The sequence below is a fragment of the Podospora bellae-mahoneyi genome, chromosome 6 (genome assembly GCF_035222275.1).
Source record: "Podospora bellae-mahoneyi strain CBS 112042 chromosome 6, whole genome shotgun sequence".
NCBI lineage: Eukaryota > Fungi > Ascomycota > Sordariomycetes > Sordariales > Podosporaceae > Podospora > Podospora bellae-mahoneyi.
Genome location: NC_085885.1, coordinates 3196894 through 3214008, shown reverse-complemented (window position 1 = coordinate 3214008; position 17115 = coordinate 3196894). Strand labels below are relative to the sequence as shown.

Below are 17115 nucleotides of genomic sequence, written 5' to 3'. Positions count from 1 at the left end.
GCTGTGGGAGGTGGTGGTGTGGAGGCGCACTGGGGACTAAAGCTGGGTATGCTCTTCTCTATTGCTGGGCGCTGTTGCTGAAGGGGAAGATGCCGGGAATGAATGAGGATTGGCAAAGCAACGGGAATAATAGGACTCACAAAGATAGGCCTGCGCTAATTCGGGCTTTTGCGCTTCTACCAAAAGTTTTGGTTGATATGTGCCGTGGTCATCCAAAGAAAGAGCTTCGCCTCCACGGGCTGGAACAAGGCTGTCATGAACCTCGCCTGCTTGTGGCCACTTTTTCAGCTTTTGCTCAAGGTTTGTCTATCGGCCACTGTTGACGACGAGGTTCACCTGGTCGTTGAACCCTGGCCCATGCACCGAGTCCCAAAGCCAAGCGATAGCTTGACCAAGTGGCGCGCTGCGGGGTAGCTCACTTTCACACCGTGGTTGAGGTGGCACAGCCGTGTTGTTGATCAGATAAACAGCCCGTACTCCGTACTGCACTCCTGAACTACGGGGGGCGAGAGAGATATCGGGTGGAAGTTGGGACGGCGTAGACGAGAAGTACAGACGGGATCAAATCTTCATTCCATCAAGATATGTCTTGCTGATAGCCAGTGCTTTCTCAGCCCCGTCACACAGTCACAGTCAGGCAGGGAAGTGGAGCATCGAGTGAGGGGCAGTGTCCCGATTTCTCCATGAGGTGCCTTGCTTTCCGTCTGTGAGCATGGCAATGCGCAACGTCGGTCAACTCTCGACATGCAATCCAAAAATCTCACATCGAATCGCGTTGCATCCCGGAAACCACTTGGGATCATGCCGGCTGTGCTTCAGAGCCCTAAGGTATTAATTGGGTTGGTCTTGGCAGGACCGATAACGGCTTGTCAGATTTGAAGCCATATTGCATATATCTCATCTTTCACAGTGGGGATGAGGTTGGCGTTTTCGCTACGGCTGATATGCTTCTGTTCATTTCCGACTCTCTGGCTCGTCGCTAGGACTGCTCGTAGGACTTTGTTGTGCTCATCCGTCCGTGCCGGGCGTTTGGGTACCTTCGTACTCTGGACCCGGTCTACCGAGAAGGTGTCCGAGTCTGATCTTGCAACCTCAATAGAGGCCGAGCGGTCTATGGCAGCCTTGGAAGGAACATGTTTGTCTGCATTGTTAAGTATGGTTACAGCCGAGATGTGGCCCATCATGTCGGCCCGTTTGCTTTTCCTCCTCTCCCATCGGTCTCGGTGTAGATGAAGAGACATGCAAAGGATATCTCACGACCTTAACAACTGCCAATACTGCATTGTACATCTCACAAGGTGCAGATATGGAAAGTTTGCAAATTCAATCCCCATCCATAGGGCTGCAAGTCTGTTTTCTGGACTTCCCCAGAATCCACTTCACCTTCAAAACGCCAAGACATACCGCAAGACAAGCAGATCCTGGTTCATTCACGATATGTATTGTGTAAATGGTATTCATATGCTTTATAGCTCTCAACGAGGCAAAAACAAGCCCTCCATTTTCAGGCCCAAGGAAATCGCCCATGCAAAAAGATAACTCCGGTTCAAATGTATGCTTCAAACAGAGTGACAAAAGAAAACAACCTAAGCGGTATACTCCTTTTGCAACATCTTCGCAATGGTGTTGAGCCTGCAGCATTCTGTTAGCAATAGTCGGGTTAGCTAGACAAGAGACAAGAACGTACTGAATGTTGCTCGTGCCCTCATAGATGGCGCCAATCTTGCTGTCACGGAAGAACTTCTCAGCCAGACCCTCACGGACGAAGCCCATACCACCCATCCACTCCACCGCCAACCCGCTCACACGGCCAGCGACCTGGGAGGCGTAAAGCTTGGCCATGGCAGCGTCCATGACGAAATCCTCGCCGGCCTCCTTCTTGCGAGCAGCATTGTACACTAACGCGCGCGCCGCCGCAATCTCGGTGTAAGACTGCGCAATCTGGTGCTGCATACCCTGGAACTCGCCAACTAACTTTCCAAACTGCTTGCGGTCGTTCCACACATACTTGACAGCATTCTCCCACGCACCGAGAGCAAGACCGGTCATCTGAGCACCAATACCGATACGGCCCTCGTTCAGGATCTGGATGGCGTACTTGTAACCCTGGCCCTCCTGACCGAGGAGGTTCTCCTTGGGGACCTCCACATCGTCAAAGTTGAGAACGCAGGTGCTGCTGGCCTTGATGCCGAGCTTCTTCTCCTTCTTGGCGATGCTGAAGCCCTTCATGCCCTTGTCAACGATGAAGGCGGAGATACCCTTGTATCCCTGCTCAGGCTTGAGGTTGGCGAAAACAATAAAGAATTCGGCCTCCATGCTGTTTGTGATCCACATCTTGCTGCCGTTGATCTTGTACCCATTTTCGGTAGGGGTAGCCTTGGTGGCCAGGGCGAAAGCGTCAGAACCGCTAACCGGCTCGGACAAGCAGAAGGAGCCAACGGTGTTGGTGGCCAGCTTGGGGAGGTACTTCTTCTTGAGGGTTTCGCTACCCCACCTGATCACAGCAGTGTTGACGAGGGTGTTGTGGACGTCCACCATGACGGATACCGATGGGTCGACACGGGCCAATTCCTCAATACCAACAATCGCAGCGGTGAAGTTCATGCCGGCACCACCGTACTCCTCGGGAATCTCAACACCCATGATACCCTGCTCAAAGAGCTGCTCGACGATGGTGGGGTCCATCTCCTCGGCCTCGTCCATGTCGCGAACCTTGGGCAGGATGACGTCGTTGGCGAACTTTTGGACCGCCTCGGCCATGGCGACCTCGGTCTCGGAGAAGTGGGTGATGGGTGTTGGGGCGACATCGGCAAGGCTGGGATCGCGGCGAGGAGCAGTGGTAGAAAGAGGACGGGCAGCGCTGGGAGGGGCTGTCAACTACAGTTCCTACCCATAAACACCAGCAGCTTGAACTCACATCTGAACAGCAGGAAGAGCAGCCGTTCTCCCGCTGGCTATCCTGGGAGCAGAAACAGCCAGACTTCTACGCACAGCAGGGCGCAATGCTCTCGCGAAGGGCCTCATCTCGGTGATGTTAAACGTAGGGAGGGTACAGACGACGGTTGGAACGCTACAAAGGGCGGGGTAGACGTTGAACGGTATGGGATGGTGCACCGGGAAATCGAAAACGGAATCACAAGAAAAACAAAAAGTCCAGGGACAAAAGGAGGGTGGGCAGCTTAAACGGTCTTTATACCACACCGGAGGAACTGCTCTAGTTTCGATCTATGTTCGGAGGGGCGGTTTCTCTTCAACGGAAACGGACCCGCCAAGTAGCACTTAACGATGCATTCCCCCCCAGAGGACACAGCGAGGAATACAGCACCGAATGGCACACCACAGGCAATCCGCTTCCAACGGCGGAATGGGACGATCAGGAAACAAGTCCAAAAGCCGAGGTAACATCTGCACTAACCAGTCAAGCGGCTCCCTGCGGACAAACCCCCAGCAGCGTCATCGCACATCGGGGAGAGAGACGCACGATGGAGAACGCCATGTGATCTGACCTGGGGAGGGGTCCACTTGAACCGACAATTGCCGGGGCAGCTTTTGGAGGTTGAGAAAGCACGTGCCGCATCCCGTGATTGTCATGAGTAGCCCGCGCCAAGCCAGGAAAACAATTGTGGGTCCCATACTTTCCATCGCCCGGCCTGCCAATTCGCGACGAGGACGAGGACGACGACGGCGATATCTTCAGTCTCGCCCGCCATTCACACACCCAGCTCCCTCACCATGGCATCCTTTCTCAAAAACCTGGTCTTCAGACCATCACTCCTCCCTGTCGCCTCCCCCATCAGAACCTTCTCAACCACCCCCTCCCAATCTGCAACCCTCAACCAAGTCCTTCGAGTACGTCTACCCCCCCGCCCCCCCCTCTCTTCCCCTCCCCTTCCCGATATCTAACCTTCCTCCCCAGGGATGCCGAAAACCCCAAAAAGCCCGCCACCCCGTCTCCCCCGCTCTCTCAGCAATCCACGCAGCCCAGCTCAAAGGCGTCTGCGTAAAAGTCGGCATCACCAAGCCCAAAAAGCCCAACTCTGGCGAGCGCAAGACCGCTCGTGTGAGACTCTCCACCGGCAAGGTCATCACCGCCTACATCCCCGGCGAAGGCCACAACATCCAGCAGCACTCCGTGGTTTTGGTCCGCGGCGGCAGAGCCCAGGATTGTCCCGGTGTGCGGTACAGACTGGTGCGCGGAGCGCTCGATCTAGGCGGTGTGGGCAGCAGGGTGAGCAGCAGGAGTAAGTTTGGGACGAAGAAGCCTAAGAAGGCGACGGTTTAAGGTTGAAGAGGATGGGGGCGTATGAGGGGGAATGATACCCATGGAGTGGGCAAATAAGGGAGCTGGACTTAGGCAGAGAGAAGGCGGACATCAAGAGAAAGGTCGGCTAGGTCAGGTCATGCCAAAATTGGAGGGACATCATTGTATTATACAGATCATCTAAAAACACCAATTGGGCGTAGCAGCTCAGCAATGACAGAAGAGTCAACGTCAAAACACTCCCATGGGATTCACATTCGTCTAAGCCATGGCAGGATCACAATGGGAAAAGGTAACAATATATACAGCGAGAAACTCCCAAAAACCCTCACCTTCCATACTGACGAAATCCGCCTTCCCTTCCACCCTCCTTATTTCCAACATGACTGAAACATCGCTTGCTTGCCTAGCATATCCCTCGGTTGTTCTTCCGTTGTGGTGTGATTTCGAGGCCGTCCCTTAGTTCCCGCAAAAAGAATCGACCCAGTACGTTTGTCAACCATGAGTTGATGATGGTTGTATGTTTCGGTAAGACAAAGACAGATAAAAAAAACGAAACACAGTCATGAACTTGATAGAATTTGGTACAACTCTATATCAATATCCCTGTTTCTCCAAACAGCTCAGCAATTCTGTACTGGTCATCACTAAACAATTTAGTCAGTTTGGTCTTGCCAGCCCTCGGGCTTCTCTAGACCGTTGACCTCAAAGTATCTTGATGTGCCTAGAAGAAGTCAGTTAGCTGGATGTTTCCAGAAGAGGGAGGCCTTATCGATGCTTACAAGAATACCCCTTCCAGTCAAAGTTGTTCTTGGGGTCGCAGTGGCACTTGAGGTCCGTGCGGAGCTTCTCACCCGTTGGGCAGTGGGTGAAGGGCACGTGGTAGTAGGCAATGTCGTTGAAGAAGTGAATCTGGTCCTTAGGAAGCATGAGGGCCGCAGCAATCGAGTGCACAGGGGCATCACCCCAGCGCTCATAGAAGAAACCGCCATCCCTGTCGAGGGACTCAAAGTAGTCAATGTAGGCCTTGGAGCGGAGCCAGCTCAAGCTACCAATCTCAAAGTTGGACCACTAGAAGACTGTTAGCAGCACATCACCTCAAATTGAGCGCAGAGAAACCACTTACGAAGTGGCACTTGTTGTACGTCTTGCCACCGTCATCACTCAGAAAACCCATAGAGTTGTCCTCAGCAATGTGCTCGGGGTGGTTCTTCATAAACTTGGTGACACTGTCCCACAGGGTGGGGATGGTCTCAATGTACTCGTACAAGCTGAGCACGAAACTGTACTTCTTTCCATTCTCGTGCATGAAGCGGAAGGGATCGTAGTGAATGTCGCAGAACAGCTCGACCGAGGGCTCGACACGCCAGTAGTATTCGTAGTTCATCATCAGAGGCTGGCGGAAGAAGAAGCCAGACTCGAAGCGGCACATGTGGCGGTAGCTGACGCTGTCGCCGTAAATGATCTTGCGCTCTTTCATATCCTCGCGAACCTTCTTGGCTTTCTCCTGGTCGATGAAATCAGGGAAACCCCAGTGTTCCTCGCCAATGAGACCATAGTGCGTCTTGCCCGAGCAAAGGGATGTTGTGACCTTCTTGAAAGTGTCGTCGAAGGGCTGGTCATTCAGGAACACCCAGTCGTAGTTGTATCTCCGGTTGAAACGGTCCTCAACTTGACGAATGGACTTGGCGATCTCCCAGACGTCAGAGTTGCGTGCCAGGGTAACGAAGGTTGCGTTAACGCGGGGTCCTCCCTTGATGCCGGACAGATCGTGAAATCCGGGGTCATTTGGGGTCATGGCCAGCGGGTACTCGGCGGGATCGATGTTAGCGCCAACCTTGGGGATCGCGGGCTTGTTCTTGGTGTTGTGGGTATCACCAGCAGCATCATGGCTGTTGGGCTGGTTGTTTAAAACGGCATCCTTGTGGGCGTGGTCATCGGTGCCCTTGTTGCCATGGGGGATTGGAATATTTTGGGAAATCGCATTGCTAGAATCCGATATAAAGTAGAAAACTGCCAATACCTAAAGCGCATGCGTTAACAGGAAGTCTTCACAGCAAAGCTGGGGCATCACCTTGAGGGCTGACGTACGAAAAAGGCAATTAGGATGTAGCGCACATAGCGAGCGCTGCCGGCCGCCATAGTGAAGGACGCCAGTCAAATCGTTGGGCGTTTTGATGGCTGTGGCAGACGAGGAAGAAAAGAAGATGCGTGCGTGGTAGAGGTCTCCAGACAGCGCTTGGGTTTTGGAAACGCCCAAGGGCAATTCGTGATCGTGGCGAGGAGTTGTTCCAGGCCAAAGCTTAACGTTATTGGTGGGGACGCCGTGTCCAAACGAAACCAGGGAGCTTATTGATGGAGCATATCGTTGGTGACTAGGTTCAGGAACAGCCTGTCATAGCCTGCGCTTCTCAAGGGTTTAAGAGAGTCAAGAATTCACGACGTGGAGGTGTAGGAATGGAGAGAAAATAATAGAGCGGACGTTCTGTCCCTTGGGGCCAAGCGCCAAAAAAGTCCAGGGAATTAAGGGATGGTCTCAGTGCTCCTCAGGTACACCTCTAACTGTCACACAACCAATCCATATAGACCCCAAGATATGATGGAACCTTTTGTCACAGAGGTCGCCAAATCTCGTAAAACCCTTGCATCTCCAGCCCTTCGGACGCCGAAGACCCTGTCTCGCTTGTAGACAGCGACAATGCAATGCAAGCAGAATGCCACAGATGCTTGGGGCCATAGAAAACACGCAGGTGACTCTATATTGCCTGCAGTTTGGGCCCTTTGAATTCCTCTTGCTACCCGACAGTACCTAGCTGGAGGGAGATCCGATCCGCAGGTCCCGCGCCGCCAGGAACCGGGCTGCTCTCCGCGTGGGGCTTGATGTGGGACACTGCCGATGCTTGAATCTTCTGAGTGACGGCGCCGCAACTAAAAGACGGTTTGTGCAGCAAGGAGCTGGGCAAAACTGATTCTTACCCAACGGCTCGTAGGCATTCTTTAGAGAGGCATGCTTGCCCTGTTGGTTCATGTTGTTGGTCGTCCAACTGATACCTAGAGACAGGGAGGTTGCTTAAAGGTGGGCTGTTGTGCAGAACTTCCATACAAGCAGTGATGCTTCGCCAAAGTAACATGTGATAGATGGTAGTTGAAAGCAAGCATTACGATACTCGGTCCAGGGCAATATGGACATTGGGAGCAGGCTTAAAATATCCAGGAGCAGTTGGTCCCGCTGTAAATGCAACGGGCAGAACCACACCTCTGAAGATTTGGCTGAAGTTGTCAGACGCGGGGTGTTGCAGGAGGGTTGTGTGCTCCGTGCACGACTCACCCACTTCCCCACCACCACAGCAATAAATCCGAGATAATCCGGGGTCAATGGCAACGCCTATTGGTCAACCGGATCATTTACATATCCCACTTAGCGCTCCATTCTTTGGGGTGAGCCACGGTGATGACCCACTGGCTCTCGCAACCTCCAACTCCAAGGTTACCTCATCCACCTGGATACCTATTCACTTCGTCCCTTTCCTTTGCCTCGCCACCTGTTTGTTGTCCCGCGGCGCTTTGCCGCGATCTTGTTTCTGTTTTCGGGCTCGAGTTTGTTGTGTTCTTTTCAGCAATATACAGCTCCATCCACAAGCCTGCCGCCTTCACGGTTCGCTTGTTCCGGCCATCCCACCTTCGCAATCTGGTCGCATCGATCACATCATCATGATATTTGACCGACTCGACCACAAGGCTATCTCTATTTTCCACGCTGTAAGTACTATACATTTCCTTCCTCTAACTAGCCATGTGCATGTGGATCGCCTTTGCCCGCGACCAACGGGTCTGGCTGCGCCATTTGGAGCCTTCGGCGTCGACTATGCCTTGACGCAACCGCCAGAGCTGCCCCCTTGATTCTGCCCAACTTCGGCCATGGGCTTTCACAGTATCATTATCGCATCAGTGGCTAATATCCCTCGTTTAGTAATTCTCTCGACCTCTGCGTCTCTGCACCTTTCACCAAAGTCGCAATCATGTCGTTCTTTGGATTCAATAACGGCCATAACACGGCGGCCACTGGCTTTTCACAGGCCCACAATCCCTTCCAAGGCCTTTCTGGCCGAGACGACGATGGCGATGCTTTGGAGTTTGAAGACACCTATGACGGGCTTGGAGATCAGCTCGAAGAAACCAAGGACGCTTACAACGATGATACTTTCGGGGATACTAGCGACATAGCTGCCGCGCCTGTTGGCAAGGATTTTGATTTCTTCTCGCAAACTGCCAAGGTTCAGAATGCCATCGAGGAGGAACATTATCTTTTCAACCGTCAGCAGCCGCCGGCCCGGTCCGCCCAGCCTGCCCAGCCTGTCCAGCAGATGTCTTACGGTCAGCCGTCTCTTCAAAGCGCAGCCTCGTACGGCTATACATCTCAGGGCCACTATCGCACCGGCTACGAGAAGTATTCAAATGACAAGTACAACAACAACGAGCCGGTTCCCGAATTGCAGGTTGATGCCTCTCTCTGGGGTGTGGCGCCGAAGAAGCCGGCACAGCCTGCCCCTCAGGTCTCCCAGCAGGCTGCCCAGTCGAGTTCCGCGCCCAGTCGCAAGATTCTAAGCCTGGAGGAAGTCGAGGCTCAAATGAGGGCTCAGGCCCAGGCCAAGGCTGCCCAAGCTACACCATCTCCGGCTCCTCATGCTCAAGGCCCTTCGCAAATCCCTTATGACCCGGCCATTCAATTTGCTCAACCGGCTCAGCAACAATTTGTTCCCCCGGTTGATCATGCCAGACAAGCTCTCCCGATTCACGTACTGCAAAGACCTCAGTCCACTCAAGCGCCTTCGCCCCAGCCCCCGGTCCAACCTGCTGCTCATCAACGGCAACCGTCATCGACTTCTGTTCAGCCAACTCAAATCTTGCAGAATCCGAATCGTCTCTCTGGAGATGCCGCTAGAATGGGGATGCAGCAGCATCCCACGCCTCCGGTACCAGGGCCTTCTGCCCCCCCAACTCAACCCGCCCATAGACAGCAGGGTTCTTTCGGGAGACAGCCCAACATCATAACGCATCCATCCCAGGTGTCCCAGCTTACCGAGGAGCAAAGGGCCGCCTACATGGAACAGGAGGCTAAGCGCGCTAAACGGAACCACAAGATCTACCTGATGTCTCGTGACAACGGTGTCATGACACCCCAGGACAAAAGCTTCGTCACACGCATTCAGCTTCAGCAGCTTGTTGCCGCCACTGGCAACCCGAACGAGCACGGGACTGATGAGTCGCTTGCCGAAGATTTTTACTATCAAGTTCATAGCTCGCTTCAGGGCGGTCAAAGGCAACACCCCAACCAGCCGCTCAACAACTTTGCACAGACCTATCTTTTCCAGACTGGCAACAGGTCGGGTCACATGCGTCGCCACCGAGGCCCTGAGAATCATATGCAGCGTATGGAACAGCAGGTCCAGCGAGCTGTTGAAGCTGCCAAGAACAAGCCCAAGAACAAGCAACTCGTCATCGAGGGAAGTCTGGGCAAAATTTCATTCAGCAACGCCAAGACACCCAAGCCGCTGCTTAACATCAAGCGCACAGAGAGCACCGATGATGCCAACCGTCCTAGCAGTGCGCACAAGGTCGTCAGTGCCGGCGATCGTAAGAGTGATCTGCGCACCATTGAACGCATCTATACCATACTCATGAAGATGGAAGACCACGACCGCGTCCTGCCACCTCCCCCTACAAGCGACACCGATGTTGAAGGTCACCAGCGGGGCATGCGTTGGAGCAACGAAGCCCAAGCCCTGAACCAGGATCTGTGGTCCGCGCTGAGAGTCTACGATGAACCTCAACCGGGACACCCCCATCCTTTTGTTGCGCTTCTGTCATATAACAAGGGTATGAAGGCTATGAACAGGATCTTCCGCCATCTCAGCCAGGAGCAGCGCACCACCATTCTCACCTTGGTTATCGTCAATCTTGACAAGCTTGATGTTGTTGTCAACGCCCAGGTGACGTCCGCCGCGGTCCAGCTGACAGCTGCAATGCGCGAGAATATTCACATTTTCTCCAACGCCGTCATGAATACGCTCTTCAACTTCTTGAACGAGCTCGATCTTGACATCGTTGCCGGTCTGTTGTCTATTCTTTCCAAGCAACGATTGGACATTATTGCAAAGAGTCGCATCGGAGCTTCCATGATCACCATGATCCTGAGCCGCGCCGAAATTATTAAGGTTAATGTTGGAAACACCCATCCATCCTGGCAGGCTTGGTAAGTTGATATTCACCCAATACCACCGCGACCATGGCTAACGAAATACAGGGACATGTGTCACACTGACTTTTTCGATCGTCTCGAACCTACGCTTCCCTATATGTTCCCTGGCTCTGTGAACACCGCCGATGACATTTACGTATGGCAACTGCTCGCGGCGCTTGGCATAGGAGCTAGCCCAGAGCAGCAGCAGAGGCTTGTACTTGCTGTCAAGGACCGCGTCATGGACACGGTCGCTTTGTCAAAGACACTCCCCGCAGACATGGGCGCCCAGCGTCTCCAGAATGTGAACCTCTTCATGCGCAGCATTGGGTTGGATGTCGAGCTTCTACAGTAATTAATGAGCAGTGCCAGGTTTGGCAGGGTCTCGTACCGCTGAGGGCAGAAGGATCTTTGATAGGTGTCAATCCTGGATTTTCTTTTCGTCATAATCGCACAAAAGTTTTGATGCATCATGAAGCGGAGCGCACAAAGCACGGCAGGTTCTATACTGGCAGCGCATTATTTTTCATTGCACAATAGTATTTATGGAAAGCTGCTCTAACTGGCAATGATACCCAACAAAACGGATGGTGGAAAATGGCGGGGAACTTCTGGAGGGAGAGTCAGGAAAGGCTGGTGTGGAAGTTTATGTGATCTTTTGTCTAAAATTAGGAGCATAGCCATACGTGAATTATTGATTTCTTGCGTGCGGTATTTGGGACGTGTCTGTAAACAAGGTCCATAGCACAGTCTGTCTTGTTTCTGTTTCTGTATCATGTTAATCTGGCAATTTCTAGTTGAAGCTGTCGTTTTTGTTGACAAAGGCTGTTATTCTGCTTCAGGCTGCTGGATATATTCCACCATTCATTCTCCAACAGCCCAGTATGTATGCACATGCATCAAGATACAATGAGGAGTTGTGCCAACTCAAGTCCTTAGTCTCTTATGTTCGATTGAAAGACGGGGAGGGTATCGATTATACTTTATACTAGTAAAACCTTCCCTTTACATGAAGTAGCCCCCAAACACAACAAACGCCATTAAACTCCACCTTTAGGACAACCACCAAGACACCTTGCCCAAATGCCAAAAACTACCACTTTTCCGTTATAATCTTGATATACTTCTCCTCATCCCAATCTGTCCTCAAATGCGCAACCTTGTCGACAAGATCGGGCATGGCACAGATCTTATCCCTCTCATCGGCCACCTCCTTCGTCTTGCCCTTTGCATCCTCCTTTGTTCCCTCCTTGTTGACCCCTTCCAAATCCTGTTCTGGAACCAACAAGAGGTTCTCCCTGTAGGCCTGCCAGGCACCGTTCGTGTCGTCGGGCATGTAATCCAAGTGCTGCCACTTTTCCAGCTGGACCTTGTGCGTCCGGTCAGCCATAGTGTCAGTCGCCACGCCGTCCATGGCTGACTTGAGAGACATTTGGATTGCGCGGCCTGGGGCGCGGGCGCCGGGGGCGGCGTCTTGGGGTGCGTTTGGGTTGGGACGGTTGAGGCGTTCTTGCTCGGTGACGGCATCAAGGTGCGGTTGGAAGGGGCGGAGGTTGACGGTGTCGCTGAAGGGGGTTAGGTGGATGTTATCTGAGGGGGAGGGGGCGGTCAGCAAGAGGACAGTGGGAATGGGTAAAGAGTGAGGAAGGTGAACTTACTGCCCTTGAAGACACCAACATAACTGTGAGGTACGTTTTCGTTCGCAATGCGATGCCCGCTCAGCGTCTGCGTCTTGAGCACCATGTTCTTCCTCGCGGCCTCCTCGAAGTTCATCCGTGGCGGTTCCTCCTCACCAGGGGCCATCCTCCGACCTCTGCTTGCTGCTGTCGCGGCGGGACCTACGGAGCTGAATCCACCCGCCAAACCGTGCGTGCCGCCCTTTTTCGCCTCGAGAGACTTGGTGAGGGCGGTGCCCATCTCTACGCCTTTGTTGCGATCGTAGGCCGTGTTGATGTCCATTGGGAGGTCTACCTCGTAGAAACCGGACTCGGGCTTGTGGCGCATTCCGATGATGTGGGGGATGCGAAGGGTGGAGGGGTCGGTGGCGGTCTTGTTGAAGAACTGGAGGAGTACGAGCTTGCGGTTTTCGGGAAGGGGGGGCTTGACGAAGAGGTTGTACTCGGCCATGATGGGGTCGTCATCTTCGTCGAAGGGTGTGACTGACATGGTGAATTGATGTGTTGGTTGTTGAGAAGTGTAGAGTGGGTTGTACTGCAATTTGAAATGATTCAAGAATAGACGGCGTGCGCTGCTTGAAGGGCTGGTTTTGGTGGTAAGAGGCAAGAGTATGAAAGTGAACTTGATGCTTGTGATCTGAAAGGCTCAATGCATCAAACAGCTGCCCCGCGGTGTTGGAAATTTTGGTGGGGCATGCATGGGCCAACACTTGCCGGCAGGCAACTGGTCTTGGCAGCGAGGCAGGCAGCTCAGCCGATCCCAAGGATCATCAGATCAGGGTTACACCAGGCAAAAAATGAGGAGATCGCCGTGCGATCCGTGAATGTTTCACATTTTGAGTGTGTTAGACTGACGTGCTGAGCACCTACAACATCGGACCTTGCTCGACGAGATTGCGAATAGCTTCTTCTGTCTGCTTCCTCTTGTTGGGGCTGGTGGACGGTGGCTAATTTTGTGGCTGCCGCAAGAAGCAGGAGGTGTGATCGTCCCTGCCCTAGAGAACACGAAAGCTTTTTGGCTCGGCGCAGTAACTCGGTTGGGTCAACACCGTGATTATTTCTAATAAATCCTCCCCCGCTCTGCGCAATAAAAAGATCTCTTGGGCCGCGCAGAAATAGCCATCTGCCTCCACAAGGAAGATGGCATCTTTTCCCATTTGCCCAGACAGAGTTCCCGACAATCCCGCGCATTTTGAGGCTGCTGCAGGCGCCCCAATCCCGAAGCATCACTGCTGCATAACTGGATCGACGCAGCCAAGAGGGACCCAAGATTTTTGTCACCGCATTCAAGCCTTGGTTTCAGAATTGCAAACCTGATGATCCCCTGACCAATTCGTCCCATTCCGACTCACCGGTTCTGTACTCTGTGGATTTGCAAGTCCACGCCGGTGATGGGCTTACCGCTTCAGATAGAAACCCGTCAGTGCCGTGGCGCTGCCAAGTGGATGTCGTCGACCTCTATCCCGTACCACTAACGGGGCGATACTAGACTCCGACATGTTTATCCCATCGCCAGGCTCGGGAGACGAAAGCTGGTCTGGCAGTTTCATCGCTTCATGTACGCATTGCGTTATGAGGTCGCTTGATTGATGAGGTTGTTCCACTACCCCAGATGGCTTTCCCCAAGAAACAGCATGCACCCTACCAGCCATTGGTCCAAGCAAAGCTCCTGGATGCTACCCCTGAATGCCACTAACCCCTGCTGTCCATAAGTTACATACTAGTGAATGGGGCGATGGGACCGAGGGGATTTGCTAGGCGATGCTGCGGAACCCTCACCCTGGCCTTTAGGTTACCGGGGGCAATCTTTAAAGACGATAGAAATCCACGCTCCTGGAGAGCCAAGTAGCTAGCCTCACCTTGACTCTCTCACTCTTCTTGCCTGCTGGGTCTGTGACAAGATAGAGCCATGTCCAGCAGCCCTTGTTTGAGTACCACCGTCCTGCGCTGCCTGTGCTGATAGGCATGTCCGTTTCTCAATTCTTTCGACGACAGTTATAACGACTCGATGGGCCCCAGTCCAGAAGATGAAGAGCGTGCACTCATTGCCCTGTACGGGCCCAAGGAAGATTGGCCGCATGATTCCAGAGGGCCTGGGATAGCGGCTTCGGTCTGGGTCGCTTTTAGCTTCGCCGCCATATTTGTCGCCTTGAGATTCTGGACTCGCATCAAGATTGTCCGGAGTATTGGTGCCGCAGATTGGCTGGTCCTTGCATCACTTGTACGTCCCCTCAGCGAGATTATTACTTTAAAGCGGTCCTCTCACAGTCTACTAGCTCGTAGCTGCAGGCATGTCGGCCGTGATGACAGTGGAAGTTGGCTATGGAATGGGGAAACACGTATATGACGTTGAGCCGAAAGAAAACTTTCTCAAGATGCTCAAGGTACGCCACCTTCTCCCGACCTATTACGACAGATGAGAGAGACTGATTCTAGTGCCCAGACATGGTATTTTTCCCTGTTCTTCTACTGCGTCTCCTTGGGACTCAGCAAGATTTCGATATGCGTGATATACGTGACCATCTTCACGTATGACTGGGCGAAGAAATGTTCGTGGGCGATGCTCATCTTCGTCGGTGTGCATAATCTGTGGGCACTCGGCACCACGCTCACCTTTTGCATTCCACTCCAGTCTGCGTGGGATCCCAGAGTCAAAGCCAGCTACTGTCATTCCGAGTCAATTTGGTGGGTCAACACCAGGTATGAACACCCTCACCACTCACCCCTTCCCCCCGACGCGTTGTTTGGAAACTCACAGCTTGTTCTAGTTTGGGCGTCTTTACAGACTTTCTGATCTTTCTCCTCCCAATCCCGATGATCATGCCACTGAAACTTCCTCGACGACAAAAAATCGCCGTCACCGCTATCTTTGCGATTGGCTTTTTGTAGGTTTCAATCTTTGGAAAACACTTGCCACGTCACTGACATGAACGCGCCCCTAGCATCTGCATCATCTCCGTCATCCGCCTCAGCATCATCGTTTGGTTGAAAAGCAACCCGCACGTAGATTACACCTACGTCAACGCCTTGTCGAATCACTGGACGTCACTCGAGATCCACATATCCATCCTTGTCGCCTGCGCCATGACACTCAAACCTCTCATCACGCGCCTCTTTCCCAATTTACTCGAGCCCTCATCAGAGGAGAGCATAGGACTACCGAGCGGTGGGGGGGCAGGCAGCAACGGAGGAGCACAGCTGACGATCGGGTCGAAGCCATTGCGGAATCAGCCGGTGCCGGCACGGCCTGGGGCCGGCGGGGACTGGTTGGAGATTGTCGCAGAGGAGGGGCCGACGGTGAGAAACAACAATAACAAAAACAACAACAACATCAACAAAGAAAATAATGTAATAGAGGACGTTGCCCTCAGGGATATTGATGTCGAGGCGCAGTCATATCAGCACCATCGGCCAAGGCAATCGAACGCCGCCTCCACGAAGGGGGAGAGAGGGTACAAGGAGCTGGGATCCGACACTCATTTGGCACGAGGCAGTATTGTAGAGGAACTGCCCGAATTTTTGAGGCCGGGGAGCAGGCCTTATGCGAAGGGGGATGCGGCGTCGGTTAGTACGCAGGCTTCTTTATTAGGTCTGGAGGTTACGGCGAGGTCGATTGGATAACATATATTTTGTTTAATAATGGGATGAAAGTGCATGTCATGGAGTGAATGATTCTCGGTTTGAGGGGGGGCCGGGGGGGGGGGGATCATGACGTTCTTATGGTATAGTCTTGGATGGGTTTGTGTTGCTGCTGATGTCTGCCCTTATTTTCGTGTTGGGCCTGAATGGGATATGGAATGGCATGGAATGGGAAGGGGAAGTGGGTTGCATTATTATTTCAGTTGGGCTGCCTTTATTGTTATTGATGATAGGCTATGGAAAAAAGGAATTCATGGTTGATGATGGTATTATTAGGTAGAGGACACATGTATATACAGAGATGAGTTGTTTATTGACCTCCGGTTACTACAAAACTGTCTTAACACATGCAACATTGTTGGGCTAGTGGCCTAGGAAAACCACTGGCTGCGAAAGTGAGGCCAAAATGGCCAGAAAATAGGTTTGACAGTTGGTATTACAGTAAGTTGGTTGTTGGTTGTTCAAGTCTAAAAGTAAACAATGGAAAACCCAGCCTTAAGAGCAAACCGTGTGGGTCTGGTGAAACCCGGGCCCTTTGTCAGGTGCCCCACAAACATAGACGACTATCAAGACACCTGATTACCTCGTGAGCAACAGACTTAAGCGAGGGGAGTACAAAGCTTTGCGTGGAATGCCTGAACAGAAGTATGAAAAGTCATGATATTGTCAAGCACTGGAAAAAATCACTCCGGAGAGCAGAAAATCTATCTAATCTGACAACCTGTGGCCCGGCCCACGGAAGCCCTAAGAGCAACCTGTCTGACAATCTACCGGCAGCAATTCATCCCACACCGACGGCCGGATCCCGACTTTGTTCCAGATTTTTTTGTAGGCGTCGGTGACGATCATCAAAACCTTTGCTTCGTTGGTTCGGCCCCATCTCAAAATTAGTATCGCCGGGGTAGGTCCCGAGAGGTTGTGCCGGGAGGAGGCAAGGGCCTGGGTTGTTGTAGAAGTTGTTGGTTAGGAAGGAATCAGGTTTGTAACGGTTAGATGGCTGTCTTACCTGGGGCCGGAGAGACGACCCATCCTCCCTCATGCAAGGTCGAGCACGGCGCAGGAAATATCTGGTGACATAGGATTAGCCTTTTTCTCACTTCAGGTATCGGGGTGGCTTGATGTAATGTACTATATCCAGGCCGGCCCATCTCCTTAGCTTCACCTCCTTCTCCTCCATGGGGAGGGAGATTAGACGAGCGATACCTACCTATGCAGGGTCTATATTTCCCAAGCAGCTGGTTCTTTGGTATTTTGAATGGTGAGTGGTTAATGATGGTGTAAGCGTTGGTTTTCTGATGACG

At 52.7% G+C, this 17115-nt stretch overlaps 6 protein-coding genes across 6 annotated transcripts; 3 read left to right on the top strand and 3 right to left on the bottom strand.

Annotated features, from left to right (window-relative positions):
- The first annotated feature begins 612 nt into the window (after positions 1–612).
- On the top strand, positions 613–4570 carry QC761_608410 (uncharacterized protein). Its single transcript, XM_062881260.1, has 2 exons — positions 613–3849; positions 3917–4570. The coding sequence occupies exons 1-2, from the start codon at positions 3733–3735 to the stop codon at positions 4280–4282; spliced, it is 483 nt and encodes a 160-aa protein (XP_062729964.1). The 5' UTR covers positions 613–3732; the 3' UTR covers positions 4283–4570.
- Positions 1403–3361, bottom strand: QC761_608420 (uncharacterized protein). Its single transcript, XM_062881261.1, has 3 exons — positions 2918–3361; positions 1688–2860; positions 1403–1632 (listed from the first exon to the last, which is right to left on the bottom strand). The coding sequence occupies exons 1-3, from the start codon at positions 3022–3024 to the stop codon at positions 1587–1589; spliced, it is 1326 nt and encodes a 441-aa protein (XP_062729965.1). The 5' UTR covers positions 3025–3361; the 3' UTR covers positions 1403–1586.
- A 17-nt stretch (positions 4571–4587) lies between the features above and the next one.
- On the bottom strand, positions 4588–6755 carry KRE2 (alpha 1,2-mannosyltransferase 2.4.1). Its single transcript, XM_062881259.1, has 4 exons — positions 6353–6755; positions 5388–6284; positions 5044–5332; positions 4588–4985 (listed from the first exon to the last, which is right to left on the bottom strand). The coding sequence occupies exons 1-4, from the start codon at positions 6401–6403 to the stop codon at positions 4918–4920; spliced, it is 1305 nt and encodes a 434-aa protein (XP_062729963.1). The 5' UTR covers positions 6404–6755; the 3' UTR covers positions 4588–4917.
- A 964-nt stretch (positions 6756–7719) lies between these two features.
- On the top strand, positions 7720–11225 carry PAT1 (DNA topoisomerase 2-associated protein pat1). The gene is made up of 2 exons (XM_062881258.1): positions 7720–10514; positions 10566–11225. Exons 1-2 carry the CDS (start codon positions 8281–8283, stop codon positions 10852–10854), a joined length of 2523 nt encoding a protein of 840 aa, XP_062729962.1. The 5' UTR covers positions 7720–8280; the 3' UTR covers positions 10855–11225.
- A 207-nt stretch (positions 11226–11432) lies between these two features.
- QC761_608370 (uncharacterized protein) lies at positions 11433–13601 on the bottom strand. Its single transcript, XM_062881257.1, has 2 exons — positions 12158–13601; positions 11433–12089 (listed from the first exon to the last, which is right to left on the bottom strand). Exons 1-2 carry the CDS (start codon positions 12663–12665, stop codon positions 11593–11595), a joined length of 1005 nt encoding a protein of 334 aa, XP_062729961.1. The 5' UTR covers positions 12666–13601; the 3' UTR covers positions 11433–11592.
- Positions 12952–15971, top strand: QC761_608365 (uncharacterized protein). The gene is given in 6 exon segments (XM_062881256.1): positions 12952–13944; positions 13959–14396; positions 14452–14559; positions 14619–14875; positions 14944–15060; positions 15118–15971. 5 exon segments carry the CDS (start codon positions 14184–14186, stop codon positions 15794–15796), a joined length of 1374 nt encoding a protein of 457 aa, XP_062729960.1. The 5' UTR covers positions 12952–13944; positions 13959–14183; the 3' UTR covers positions 15797–15971.
- The last annotated feature ends 1144 nt before the right edge of the window (positions 15972–17115 follow it).